Source organism: Sander lucioperca, chromosome 5 (assembly GCF_008315115.2).
Source record: "Sander lucioperca isolate FBNREF2018 chromosome 5, SLUC_FBN_1.2, whole genome shotgun sequence".
Lineage (NCBI taxonomy): Eukaryota > Metazoa > Chordata > Actinopteri > Perciformes > Percidae > Sander > Sander lucioperca.
This window is the reverse complement of record NC_050177.1, coordinates 25,271,930-25,286,568: the sequence shown is the minus strand read 5'-3', so window position 1 is coordinate 25,286,568 and position 14,639 is coordinate 25,271,930. Positions and strand designations below refer to the sequence as shown.

Sequence of the window (14,639 nt, the reverse complement as noted above, 5' to 3'; positions counted from 1 at the left end):
AGGAAACAGATGTTATATACTTTGAATGTCAGGCAACTACATGCTACAAATATATTAGAATCATCTCACATCACAATCACTTATTGACTCCCTACCCCTAATTGTCACATCTTGGAAACCAATACCTATTTACCCATATGTTCGTCGGATTTACCACTTTGTTAGATCTTGAACTTTCAAAAAGGGAGAAAGGATCGGACTCGGAGATTGAATTTGCAACCAATGTCAGCCAGTAAAGGTATGCGGGAGGAAGCGAGAGATGTTTGTAGTCAACGCAGACAATCCATCGCTCAAATGTAATCCCTGATTTCAGCTAGCCCTGAAAGCACCGTTTCTACAACGTCATCAGGTATCCCAGAAGCCTCCTCACCAGGAAGTGGTATGCCGGAGAGGTCTTTGGTTTTGTTTTGACAATGATGGAGGAGGAAGAATTTGAATTTGCTGAGGATTTGGAGGCTATTTTGCATTTAACCCCAGAGGTGCAACTAGCCATCGAACAGGTAGCCAACTGACCTTGTTACTATTGCGGCTTTTTAAACATTGTTGCTGGTCTTGCTAACAACCCAGCTGTTAGCAGGCTAGCTAGATGTGACACTGCTGTATTACGAACGCTAACGTTACCTATATAACAACGATTTCCCCATTTATCTTCAAGGAAAACTTTGTCAGGTTGTTTATATATTGGGATAACGTTAACGTCAGCTGGAAGTAATGCGTGACATTAGTTTAGTAAGCAGCCTTTGCCTTTTAACGTTAACGTTACTCTTCGGTGGTTTCCGTCTTGAGTATTAGGGTAACGTTACCATTGTTTACACCCGACTCACTCAACAACTTGTATGTGCAGGTTGTCAGTAACGACTGGCTAAAGTTATTTCGGGAAACCGTTAAGTAACGTTACAAGGCATCACCAGTTTGCATGTAAAAGTCACCCCAACACACCATCAAAAATGCAGTGTAACGTCGTCAGCCATGACTTTGTCTGAACGTCGTTTGTTTCTTTTATGTACAAGGTGTTCCCCAGCCAAGACCCCCTGGACAGAGCAGACTTCAATGCTGTGGAATACATCAACACACTGTTTCCCACCGAGCAGGTACAGTGAAGTGACAGAGAAACATCTGCAGCCAGACTGATGTGCATACTGCTCTCCATTTTAGTGTGACCCAGCCGATAGTGACTGTGACAGTGATAGTCCTTGTTTAGTTGAGAATAATTTGTGGTTTACATAAAAATATTAGGACACTGACAGAAGGAAAAGTACAGGTGTCACTTGTACTGTTACATTAACAATGGCCATGTTCTATTCAGGTGTCCCATTAAGTGTGACAGTGCACAGTACCAGGACCCTAAAAGTGGAGCAACTAAATGGAATTCAGCCATCGCTAATTTTATTATTAACACCTGCTTTTTTGCCATTGTAACAGGTCAAAAAGACCTGTTGTTCTTTGGTTTATGAAATACTTAATGTACACCACCGTTCAAAAGTTTGGAATCGTCTGCAATAAAAGCTTGATAAAGTACAGTCAGATAGCTTTTTAAATGGTCTTTCATGCTTTTAGGTTATAGAAAGTCCTCTTTACAAATGTATATTATTTTGTATGAAAGGTTTGCAAAAAAGTAATGTTTTGTACTTAGAGAACAAAACGCTGGTTTAACCAGGCTGATAACTGAAAAGGCAGAAAGAGACAAAGCGACAGTAAGAATATATTTAAAAAAAAAATCATTGGTAAAATTAATTGGAAGCTTAGCATCAAAATCTTTGCAGATATAAATGAGAACAGGTTCCTGTTTCAGTGTCAAGCGCACAATAATTCTTATTCTTTATTTTATAAAGGACAACACACATTAAGCAACATTTCTGTAAATGTGCCAGTGTTAGCCAGCTGGCAAATTTTCAACTGTAGTCCTTTGGCGAGATGATTTTAGACCAGAGGAACAGGAAACAGCAAGACATTAGTACAGGTTAAACTATACAGACAAAAGTCAACAAGACACCATACAGACAGCTAGAGCAACAAATAAGCTTTCTCAGTAAGCCATGCAGAGCTACAGGAAGCATGGCTACAGGAAGCATGCCTAACAAGCTGGAATTAACAGACGTGTTGCTTTAGCAAAGCCAAAGGGTGAAGTCTAGGGTTAAGACTATTGGAATTGGATCAGGGAATATCAGCTAAGAATACTATAGACTGACAAATCATATTTTAAGCTGTGATTTGTCAGTTTTAGCTTTTCTGGACTGGAAAACATTCAAAATCTAAGGGTATTTGGAGGAAAAAATTGTCAAAACAGTAGTAAGTGTACTTCAAGTACCAAAGAAGTTACAAAGATTGGAACCCTTTATCTTAGCATTTCTTTAACAGGAGCAATACAGATAACCATTATAACCAAGGAACATTTATTTAACACGTGATGTTTATATGTTGTATTAATTAGCATGTCTGTGAGTGTGTATGTATGTGTTTGTGTGATCGTGTGTGTATTTTAAATGTCTGTGTTGCACTTTATCTTGAAAGATTGTGTTGTACAGTATACATGTCTATGTGTATACTCCATCTCCATGAGGGGTCACTGTTACCCTGTAGTTAGTGCTCATACACGTAGCAGGGTTCCTACTGGTATGCATGCATTTTCACCTCATTGGGTTTTGTGTGTAATAATTTAACAGGTGAGGGATTACATCTGCCCTGCATTATAATTAGGGATGCACCGATCCGACTTTTTCAGTCCCGATACCGTTTGTTTAAGCACAAATACATTAAATGCTACAAAGTGTATTTTTGTACAGAGGTGTCTTGTTTTGTGTAAAATATAGGGTCAACACAACATAGTAAACAGCAGGATAAGGTACCAGAATGATTAAATAAATGGTATAACTGATAGAAAAGAGTACTTGTGTGTGATTGGGTAATCAAACCATTCTCCTCTGTATGTACGGTTGTTTCATGTTTTCCTGATTTCCTGTATTTGTGTTTCCTCTCAGTCTTTGGCTAATATTGATGATGTGGTTAACAAGATTCGTCTGAAGATCCGGTGAGTTAATGTCATTGACTTAATAACACATTTCTTGTTTAAGTTTGTATTTTACTCTCAATCTGACCAAGGCTCTTTTGTGTCACATATGATAGGCGTCTGGATGACAACATCAGGACAGTGGTGAGAGGCCAGACCAATGTGGGCCAGGATGGCAGACAGGTGAGTTGAGCTGCAGGTCAAATAGGGACATACATAAAAAAAACACTCATATAGACACATATCTATATACTTATCATTCATACCTTGCACTCTGTATATACTGTAGCATATATTATTTAATCATACAGTAGCCCATGTTATTTAATATGTTATTTAATCACTGCTTAAGCACTTCTGGTTAGACACCAACTACATTTCGTTGCTATGTACTTGTTACATGTGCAATGACAATAAAGTTGAATCTAATTGAATCAAATCTAATACTGATTAGACTTTGATCGACTTTGAATTTGTTTTTCTGCAATGGATTTGATCACATTTCTGGCAATATGGCAAGAAAAAAGTGATCACATTTCTTTTATTTTTGTTATATTTTCATTAGGTGTCAGATTTAAGATTTAAAGAAGTGCTCAAATTTTATTATTTTGTCATGGTGATGGTGGTTGAGCCTGAGTAGTTCGCAAAGGCTGATTGATATGTGTGTTGGTCTAAGATTGAAAGAAAATCAAGTATACAGCATTGTTCCTCTGCAAATCATAGAATCACAGCATGTAGACCTTCAATGCCCTAATGGGGAAGATTGAGAAACACGTTTTCATATTATACATACAAACCACCAGGTCTATTTATCACTTTTGGTGTTCGAAACAGAATCCTCTCCTGAAGTTAGAGTAGTGCCAATGGTTGCTCCTAACCCAGAAAAACATGTTCTTCCCGCTCGCCTGCTCTTTCCTCTCTGCACATTGCTTCCATGGAAAAGGGCAAGATGACTCAGAACCATTCCCACTGCTCAAACTGCCCCTCTTTACGGAAAACGCGCCTGGGAAATAGATTCCTGTATGTAAATACTTAGATTTCTTTAAAACCCAGGCTTTTGAGTCTTTGCCTTTTCTTGTGGGAGCATGACGGAAAAGAACAGCCCCTGCTGATATAATCCAGGTCCTGGAATGTGACACCTGACGGGTGAGCCATGTATGTTCTGACCAGTTGACATGATTAGGTGTGCGTTGTCGTCAGCGTGTCTGGCCTGGTGGCCCTGTCTTTCCCAGTTAGCTACCGTTTGGTAGCGGAAACGCTCTAAATCCCCTCCAGACCAATAACATTATACAGTCACACACACAATAATTTGAGTTTGTTTTTCCAACCCCACAGTGCCATTCCAACATTTCCAGAGGAAAAATCCTTTCTGCAGACGGAAAGATGGAGAGGTGTCCATTTCAAAATGGCAATTGAAACATAAAGACAGCAATATAATAAAACCAACAACATCAGCCGTTCATTTAGTATTGCTGTTGACTGAACTCACTCACTGAGCTAAATGCAATCCCCAGGTTGAAACCCAAGATGGTAACATTTATGGAGAAGGATGGAGAGACCAAGACAGGAGGAGAGAGAAAGTGGAGGCGGTCTAGGGAATGATTTTTCTCTTGTGTTTTTTTCTATAGGGAGTCAGATATTTATATGCTGCAGGGCTGAGAGTGTGGAAATGTAATTCTCTTAGTGGTAAGACCCTGGCAGCTAATAGAGCTAATACTTACTGTGTTGACGACTGTGTTACTTGGCAACGGAAAATCTTTACATTTGTTTCATTTGTAAAGCTATGACAACAGTGAAATGTATATTGCAACACATTAAGACAGATGACACACATGACCCCACAAGCTAAATTGGTTACAGTATGATTGACTGTAATACAAGGTGTCCAGTGGCAGAGAGACAGACTTAATTATAATGACATGAACTCCGTCATTAAACAGAAATTATGGCAGTGCTCATGTGCGGCTCATTTCTGAACAATCCAGACTTAATCACTTTAACCTCCATCATTTCATGTGGTTCAAATATTACAGACGTTATTTCCTAAAGTGCTGAACATGACGGCAGATTGTTGGAGTCTCCTGACCAGTCTGGCTGTGTTGGCAAATGTACACGACTTTACACACAACATATCTGGTTGTAGTCTGCCAGCTGAGAGTTTCCTACTACACACGATTGTTGTATGATGTTCCCACCTGCCTTAAAAAAAAAAAAAAAAAAAAAATGAAAACGAAGGACTTGAATGCATTTTGGCTGGAATCTATATGTGGATGTCTGTGTTAAAGAATCTCATTAACGAGACCAAACATTTGTTACCAGTTACTACTATTCACATTAAGCTACTGTGCACACACACACACACACACACACACACACACACACACACACAAAAATAGTAAGGCTGTACTTGCAGCTTGCATGGTTAGCAACCTGGCATTTGCGTACAGAGAGGGCTGCATTAGAAAATACAATGTTGGGTGGTCTTCCTATAGAAAAAGCCTTAATGTAAATATTTAACGTTAACTCAGAAAAGGCTGTTTTAGCTTCCATGCTTTCATCTTCTCAGAGTTCTGTCTTAGACACTGTAAACTGCACTTTCTTTCTTCTGTCTTCTAATTTTTAACTTTCTGCTTAAACTATTATATAGCATTTTCAGGATTATACTTGCATTTTGTGTTTGTACTAGAACATGTTTACATGTGCTTGACACTAATAGAATATAGCAGCAATTTCAAAATAATAAAATAAAGGTTTTTAAACCAAATATTACTAACGGTAAATGTTATGTTATGTGACCTGGAATTGGGGATAATTTAACGACCCTAAAGACTAAAGTTAGACCAGACGAAATGCAGGAAATTGACATACTATACGATGGCTTTTTTGATATACTATACTATGACGTTTTTCGACAAACTAGACTATGACTTTTTTATCACCTTTTTCAACACACTATGCTAAGACCTTTTATCACTGTTTTCAACATGCTATACTATGACTTGGCAGCCAAGGTGACATTGTTTACTGCCATTAGCATGTAGTTACATGGGACAATGTTAACACCACAGTGGCTTAAAAAAAAAAACCACTCCAGTCCTGCCTACTTGGAGCAGATGACCAATCATAAAAGTCCGGCTTAGAGTTGCGTAAAACTTAGCCGAGAGTAGAAAAAACTGTTGAAACCGGAGTGTTCAGAATAGTCAGAAATCTGAACGTTTTAGCTCACAGGGATTTGTCTAAAATACGATTGTCTCATTATTTGAAATTTTGGCCACGTTTAACATGAAAATCCAACATTGTAGCATTGTAGATATGACGGAAAACGCGGAAAAGCATAATATGCAACCTTTAAAACAATCTGTCACACTCTACAGCTTCTATCAGCTTATGCCTCAGTTGTGTTTTTTCAGTCATCAACACCATCTGCAAAAACTAACAGTGCCAACATTTTGTATTGCTTCATGAAGGGAAAATTAAACAATCAAGGAAATGCGTAGCAGCAGTATAGTAGCATGCTGCTGTTTATAATAGAATGCATGAAAAAGTGGTGCTTTGGATATTATTTACTGTTAGGATTAGCACTTCATGAGTTATTCTTTTCTCTGTTAAGTGAAACACTCTATTCTCTAAACTGTCTCGCTACAAATGTTTACATGATGGCAAAGTTACTGTTATGTTAAATACTCCCTGTTTGGTTGATCTGATTTGTTTTATTTGGCCCTAAACTCAAAAGTACTATTTAATGCACAGTCTACTTAAGAAAGCTACACTGATGTCTGTCAGAGGGAGGAGTGAAGGGCATCCCAAGCCTATTCAAGCTCCTTTTTTGAACTCTATAGTACCGCCTATGTGCCTTGGAACCTATGCTGCTTGCATGTTAGGGATACATTGGTGTGCATATGCGTGTTTGTGTGAGAGCAGATAACATCTTAGGCATAAAGGCGCCTGCTGGGCAGTGGTCTCTCTCTGCTTTCCTCAAGGCTAAATACAGGAAATGAGCACTAGGAAGCGAGCCAGATTTGACTCAGCGAAGTCTGCATGAGCGACAATTGCAGCCTTGGAGGTTCTGGCCTGTTCTGCATGCACTTTGTTTGCTCAAGAACTCCTCCAGGGAACATCTTTAAAAATTCAGTGGCGCTCCCTTCCTCACTCTCAGATCAAAGAGTAAATACATAACCTGCATGCATTTTTCCAATTCATTTATCCAATCACCCAAAAACAAAAGGGTAGTTTGAAGCAAAAAGAGGGTTAAATGGTTTTGTTGTGATGTTGTGACCTGGTTATATGGCGTCGTCCTTACTTTGACCGTGTCTCCACAACACTGTCACCAAGTGCTACTCTTTGGCTACTCTCAGGAAGTAAAAAATAATCCTCTGCTGTCAGTGCAAGCGATATATATGTTTGTGAGTGTGTAACTGTGTATGCATGTGCACAGTTGTGTGTTTGCTCACTTGTTTCTTAGAGGTGGTTGTAAAAGTGGTAAATTCCTTGCACAGCTGGTACCGGCTGTTAGCATTCTGTGTGTGTGTGTGTGTGTGTGTGTGTGTGTGTGTGTGTGTGAATCTAAGGAGAGTTGTGTCACAGCATCGGGCCAAGTGAAGCCAATTATCTTGGCATCAGATGTCAGAGCACAATCTCTGTTTAGGGCCATCAAAGAACAGCTGCCATGTTAGATGATGGGGAAATATTAGAATAGCACGTTAACTATCTTACAGTTGTAACTGTCTAATGTTATCTATCCGGTCTGGCTTTATAGGCTGTTCAAAGTGCTAATAATCTCTTTAGCCTTTTAGACAGCCTTTATGCAGAGATTAGCCTTATGGCTCATGTGTCAAACTAAGACCTATCAATGTCAGATATCCAGATAGCACGCCAATTAGACGGCCAATTAGTCTGTATTCCAGAACTGGGAACATACATACGTGTTTTTTTTTTTTTTTTTTGTTTTTTACATGGACCAAAGCCAGTGGTGAGTGCGGATAGGAAATTTGACCCAGACTGGCACACCACAACTGCCACTTATTCAACGAACTGCCCTGTTTCTCACAACCATATATTGTCAGTATTTCTTCTAAGGAAGTTTAAAGGGAAGTTGATATTTTATGTACGGGATGATACATTTTGGTTAAAAGCAGAATAAGAAATACATTGATTTAACCACCAGCTGCTGACAGGGTTTCCATGTTCTCTGCTCATGAATTTGTGGATGAAAGGAAATCCAGACTGACCCTTTTGTTTCATTTTTGATTTTAATTTCCAGCAGACACTAGAAGGCAGTTTAATGCGCATTTGTTAGGTTAGCTAATTCACAATTAATGCACGGTACGCCATTGCTGATCTGATTTACCAGCCAACAGGTAAAAAAACTCCGTAGCTTTCCACTCAGTCTAACTTTGCATGTGAAGGTAAACTGGGTGAAAGGTTTCTCATCCCTTTTCTTTCTCAAGGTTATGGTCGGAACAGTTCTGTTTGGTTTTCCATATTTTCTCCACTTCCTGCTGCTGTTTCTGCTTCATGTGTAAGTCTGACATGATTAGTGATGGGCTGAGCTGGGCTTTGGCATTGGAATTCTATGCCCAAAATATCAAGCCCATTCAGACCACTTAATTGTAGTTGCCCACTCCCAAGAATACAGACATATGGTGGTGGTTTCTACACAGCGATTGTGTCTTCTCTGTATGTTTCATATTGTTCTGTTTGTTTTTGGCAGGCTTTGGAAGAGGCCCAGATAGCCATCCAGCAGCTCTTTGGCAAAATCAAAGACATCAAGGACAAGGCAGAGAAGTCTGAACAAATGGTACACACACACACACACACACACACACACACAGTGGCCTTGTTGAAGCTTAAAACAAGGGAGATATACCCTGTATCCTTCTGTTACAATAGAGGACAGGTGTGTGTGCGTGTGCGTGTGCGTGTGCGTGTGTGTGTGTGTGTGTGTGTGTGTGTGTGTGTGTGTGTGTGTGTGTGTGTCTGTGTCTGTACTTTTTTACTTTCTCTTTTCTTCCATTCTATATGACCAGCATGTCTGACTTGTTCCTCTTCCTGCACAGGTGAAGGAGATTACGAGGGACATAAAGCAGCTGGACCATGGGAAGCGCCACCTAACTACATCCATCACCACCCTCAACCACCTCCATATGTTGGCAGGGGGTGTTGACTCTTTAGAGTACGTACAATCACATTTAACAGATCAGACTAAAAGGCTTACGCAATTAACAGTTTAAAGCTTATTTGGGATTGTTCAGAGCCTCTGTAGTTGTAATATGGACTTAATTTAGGATAAAGCATTAGATTTATATTGATTTATACTGGGGGTTAAAGCTGCTAATTGTATACTGATGAAAACCTCCGAATTACCTGCAAAACAAGAAGAAAATCCCAAAGAATGTCACTCTTTTTCAGATGGGTGGAAAGAAAAACATACTGTGCTCTCCCCACTTAATCGTTTTAATATCTTATTTCCACATCCTTCTGTATTCTGTAGGCTTTTTTAAGGACTGTGGGTGGTTTTCTTACCTATAGCGAATTAATTTACCCTTTGTGAGACATTTAGAAAGTTAGATTGATGCTCGAATGATATTTTTACAGAGGTGCGTGGCATAATCACTTGACAATTGTACCATAGAGAATATGAAGATATATATTTTCTTTATATATTAATAGAAATAATTCACATATATGTGTTGTGTTCCAGAGCCATGACCAGAAAGAGGCAGTATGGTGAGGTGGCCAACCTGCTTCAGGGAGTGGTCAATGTGCTTGAACATTTCCACAAGTACATGGGCATACCCCAGATCAGACAGCTTTCTGAGAGGTAACTAATATGCACACATTAATACACACACTCAACAGTGATGTATGTGCATACTATGTGCATACTATTATCCTCAAGTGCATTTTCTACGAGTGTATTAGCTGCATTGCAGTAACTCTTGAACGCTGAGGAGTTTAGTGCCTTGCTCAAGCTCACTCGGGCAGTTGTTGGATAGGCAGCATAGCTGTAAGAACAGCTCATTTCCAGTAGCCAGTTCAAAGCCTGGTCCCTGCTTACAGCTGCAATATTCCACAGCTCGTCAGCTGAACTTTTGAAAATTGTTTACAGTATTTGGCTAGAGGGATTTTGCGTATTACATCCTGTTTATGCAATTATTCACACACATGCACGCACAACCCCACTCATACAGGAACCCACAGGAAGGAAACACTGAATAGGGTCCTATTATGCCAGAATTTCTTTCATTGTGAGAGATTAGGGGCAAACTTTTCTTAGACGTGTTTGTGTCTCCATGTGTGTGCTTCCACATATGTGTATGTAAGATGCATTTATTAAATTATGCACTTGAGATTGTTCATGCTTGCAACATGTCTTTCAATCTAACAGTGTAATTTTTGGTTTGGTGGTATATTTAGGTTTGTTTGCTCTGGTGAGAGTCATGCCAATATGTGCGTGTGGTATTGTGTTTAAACACACAAACACTCACACAGAGAACAAAGTGCACTGTTACGCTGTTGTTTCCCACAGCCCTGACTGATTAAATTTCCATTTTTACTATTATTTCCCAAGAACATTAGAATCAATTTGGGACACGTTGGCCAAGTTAATCAAGTTTAAAGTAGTGCTGATCCCCAAAAACTAAACTAAAAGGATGACCTTCTGTTCTGTTTTGAATGAGGTGTGGCAGACCGTGTTCATACCAAATAACAGTTGCGTGGAAGAAGTGACTCTGCTGGAGAAACAGATGATAGGAGAGACACAGGACAGTGAGAGATATAAAGACAAGGCAGACAGCTGAACACAAACAGTTAATAGAAAGTGTATAGAAAGTAATTAACAGAATTCTCTGTGACAAGAGTGAGTAGTGGGCAGATTAACGCATCAGCCACAAAAATACTACAAGTCATCTCTCATTCTGAAAAAATAAGAACTAGGTCCAATTTCTACCTTTCCAGTTCTTAAAAAAAACACAGTTCATTTTTAAGCAAATGTGAAAATTTGACTGGGTTACAGTCTAAATGCATATTAACGCCTCCATCTGACATGTCTCTATTCATGCCTTAACGTTTTTAATTGCGTGAAAGAAAATTGGCCTTTTGTCCTAACAGTACTTTGAACCTTGACTAAATGGAGTCAGTGTAGCTGTCACCTTTTGAACAGGATCAACTGATTATTGTTTAATAAGCCTTTTTCTTTTCACCAGTTATGTTGTACTATTGTATATCATGTGTATGCACATACATGATTGGACAAAATGCAGCAACAGACTGGACACAGTCAGACCTGCTGCTGACAGGTTGGTCTCTGTTACATCAGCTTATTAGAGTGTGAGACACAGCCAAAACAGGAGCTGTAGAGCAGTGTGTGTGAGATTAGAGTCTCATACTCAGTAGCTGACAAAACAGATGGGTAGTTGGATATTTAGCCGACAGCGAGCACTTGAAATAAAATGCAACCAGTCAAGTTGCCATCCATCTGTGATACTATCTCTGCACCCTCTCCTGTTTATTCTGGATGGTTTTTATGGTGTAGGGTGATGTTCTTAACCCTGCCTGGATGCCTTCAGGCTGTTCGAGGACTGGACAGGCTCAGATTGTCTAAGTAGACCTCATTATATTGAGTTGGTTACTCGCAAAAACAATTGAGACACAGCCAGTAAAGTGATCCCGACTGGCCGTGGCTAACGGCGGCAGGCTAACACATGATAACTGCTAGCTAACGCTACCGGAGGACCAGGCAAGTGGACCACGGCTGTTTACAACGTGTAGCCTGTTCAGCGGCCGTAGCCGGCAATCGGTGAGTACTTTGAAGCCAAGAGAGGGGGGCTGTAAATCAGGTAGAAAGGACTGTGACTTTGCGCTGTTTTTAGCAGTTGTTGCCATAATTTTAAGCCGAGAAAGTGTGTTTGGCTGTGGGGTAGAGAGGACGGCTTAAAATTATGGCAACAGCTGCTAAAAACACCACTAGAAAGTGTGTCTGTCATTCGGGTAGAGAGCACTGGCTTTTATGACTGTCAACATAGCCACCATCTAACGTTAGCTACTCCGCTGTGCTGCGGAGTAATGTCTGGCTATGTGAGACTAGCGTCTAGCAACATTGTTGGAAGCGCTCTCAACCTGGCAACCTCTGTGAACTTCGAGTCTGGGGAGGAGGGGCCGGGGGAGACGGCTCTCTCCAGTATGAATTTGGACTGCAGTAACTATTTTAAACACTAGCTGTCAGTATCACATATTGGACCTTTAAAGTACTTGGAGAAAATAGTGTCTTTCTCTGCAGTTCTTGGACATTAATTAAACTAGGAGTTTTTAACTGGCTAGGGAGCCAAAATAGTCGAGCCTTAAAGGAGGTTAAAGTCTGTTGTATGTTGGGGGCAGTCACATGAAATCGCCACTATTCCAACTGATTATGAAAACAATGAATCATTGTTTTTTGTCCTTTCTAGAGTCAAGGCAGCGCAGAGTGAGTTGGGGACTCAGATCCTGGCAGATTTTGAAGAATCCTTCCCCGCTCAAGGCTCCAAGGTAAATATGTTGTATGGGAAACTGGATTTTCAGATGTTCTTCTCTTGTCCCCCCCCCCTCCCCCCCGTACAAAACTTCATGTCAAACTTTTATTTTCATCCATCCAGAGACCAGGTGGTCCCAGTAACGTGCTTAGAGATGCCTGCCTGGTGGCCAATGTGCTGGATCCGCGCATCAAACAGGAGATCATAAAAAAGTTCATCAGGCAGCACCTCTCAGAGTACCTGGTATTATTCCAGGAAAACCAAGATGTGAGTAAGAATTTGAATTCCATAATGTGCGAGATCATATCTAATTATAGTAAATACCTAATAGATAAAGGTGGTATTTAGGTTTGAATGAAAAAAACATTGTACCCTGTTGCTCAGGTGGCATGGCTAGACAAGATCGATCGCCGCTATGCCTGGATCAAACGGCAGCTGGTCGACTATGAGGAGAAGTATTTACGCATGTTTCCTGAGGAGTGGTGCATGACAGAGCGTATTGCTGTGGAGTTCTGCCACATCACCAGGTAAACACACACCACAACATATGGTATAAAACCCCATCTAGGAACACATTTTATGGTTTGTGGCTTTAGCCTATTTAGTGAATATTGTATGCTGTGTCTCTGGCCCCAAGAAAAGAAGAAAGAAATGTAATTGATTTCAATTTAAAAAGCAGAAATTGGTTGTGGGACTTTTCTGCATTACAAAATGAACCACACTGGTATGGGTTGCCTGACGTGAGTCTGTGATTTGGCTTTAAGCGCAGTTGACGACATAAGTGGTGACCTAGTGTCCATACACTAGGTCGCTGCGAAAGAGAGACTGTTTGTGTGTTACTCCCTACTACAGCTGACAATAAAAGAAACATCTGGCAAAACTCATACTAGTGTCGTTAGAAAAAGTTTTTGCTAAAAGGACAGATAATGTACTAACAAGGATCATTGGAAATTTTTTGGGATGTCAAAGCATAGAAATTAGAGATAATATACTTAAACTATGTCCATTTCTTCATGTGTTTGTAAGGGTCGAGCTAGCCAAAGTGATGCGAACACGGGCTAAGGAGATTGAGGTGAAGCTGCTTCTGTTTGCTATTCAGAGGACCACAAACTTCGAGGGTCTTCTGGCCAAACGCTTCACAGGATGCACCTTGACTGACACACCCGGAGTGAGAAAAGCACACACAGACAAACAATACATACGAGTCTAACAACTATTAACTCCAGCTGCTTCAAATTATTCAAGCTGAAAATGTCCAAACAGAGAAAATTGCTGCCCTTCACTAACACCTTTCTTGAATTATAAAATGTCATCCAAGCACAGAATTTTTCAAAATCATCATGTGTCTCCAATGAGACCGTATCACTTGCTGAAATACTTTCAGTATTGTTTTAGCAAAATGGCAGCATGCAGATTGGTCCCATTAAGGCATAATATTTCTTTGATGTTGTTGGCCGTTCATTGTACCATAATCACACTTGCATGAAACTGCTGATTCGTGGCTTGTTATGTTCTACACTCACACACGCAACGTGTACTCTCTGTGTCACAGCCTGAAGAAACCTTTTCAGCCAGGCCATTTTGGTGTGTGGAGGTGGAAGTGATACACAGAGAATGGACCGATTATGATTATTAGTTTGTTGGGTCACAACTAGGCCAACCTTGTTCAGAACTGATAATGTTTGGGCTAGTAAGAGGCTCTTTTGTCTTCTGTTCAGTTTACACCCATGCCTGTTGGGTTCTGTAATTCAATCAGGGATTTGATTTTGTGAAATGTTATAGTTGGAGGTGCATTTTCACCAAAGCCTCCCACAAAAGGGTCAACATAAACTGATGAGAGAGAGAGAGAGAGAGAGAGATGATGATGTGTTGTAACACAGACCATGAGCGATGTACTGTCATACAAGGTTATAGATTTGATGGTTGTCATCCTATTTATAAGTCTGTAAATTGTGTGCAAGGTTGAAATTGCAGGCTAGTAAATGCACTGTTTTTGGTCCACTTCCTGTATTTGGGTCGGATCGTGTTCTCACCTAAGGTGAACCGAACTCTAGTGCACTAGCAAGCGAACCAAGACCCCTGTTTCCAAGGGGACCAGAGTTCGGTTGTTTGGTCCGCACCAGAGT

The 14,639-nt window shown here is 40.2% G+C and overlaps 1 protein-coding gene across 2 annotated transcripts in view; it reads left to right on the top strand.

The window, feature by feature from the left end:
• Window positions 1–283: 283 nt before the first annotated feature.
• The window catches only part of vps53 (VPS53 subunit of GARP complex), a 28,751-nt gene continuing 14,395 nt past the window's right edge, over window positions 284–14,639 (top strand). For both annotated transcript variants that reach the window (XM_031297290.2, XM_031297289.2), the window contains exons 1-11: window positions 284–500; window positions 1,011–1,091; window positions 2,979–3,028; window positions 3,124–3,190; window positions 8,718–8,804; window positions 9,064–9,179; window positions 9,708–9,827; window positions 12,451–12,529; window positions 12,637–12,780; window positions 12,898–13,040; window positions 13,540–13,681. In XM_031297290.2, the coding sequence (XP_031153150.1) occupies window positions 414–500; window positions 1,011–1,091; window positions 2,979–3,028; window positions 3,124–3,190; window positions 8,718–8,804; window positions 9,064–9,179; window positions 9,708–9,827; window positions 12,451–12,529; window positions 12,637–12,780; window positions 12,898–13,040; window positions 13,540–13,681 (1,116 nt within the window). In that variant the 5' untranslated portion in view covers window positions 284–413. The remainder of the gene's footprint in view (window positions 501–1,010; window positions 1,092–2,978; window positions 3,029–3,123; window positions 3,191–8,717; window positions 8,805–9,063; window positions 9,180–9,707; window positions 9,828–12,450; window positions 12,530–12,636; window positions 12,781–12,897; window positions 13,041–13,539; window positions 13,682–14,639) is intronic.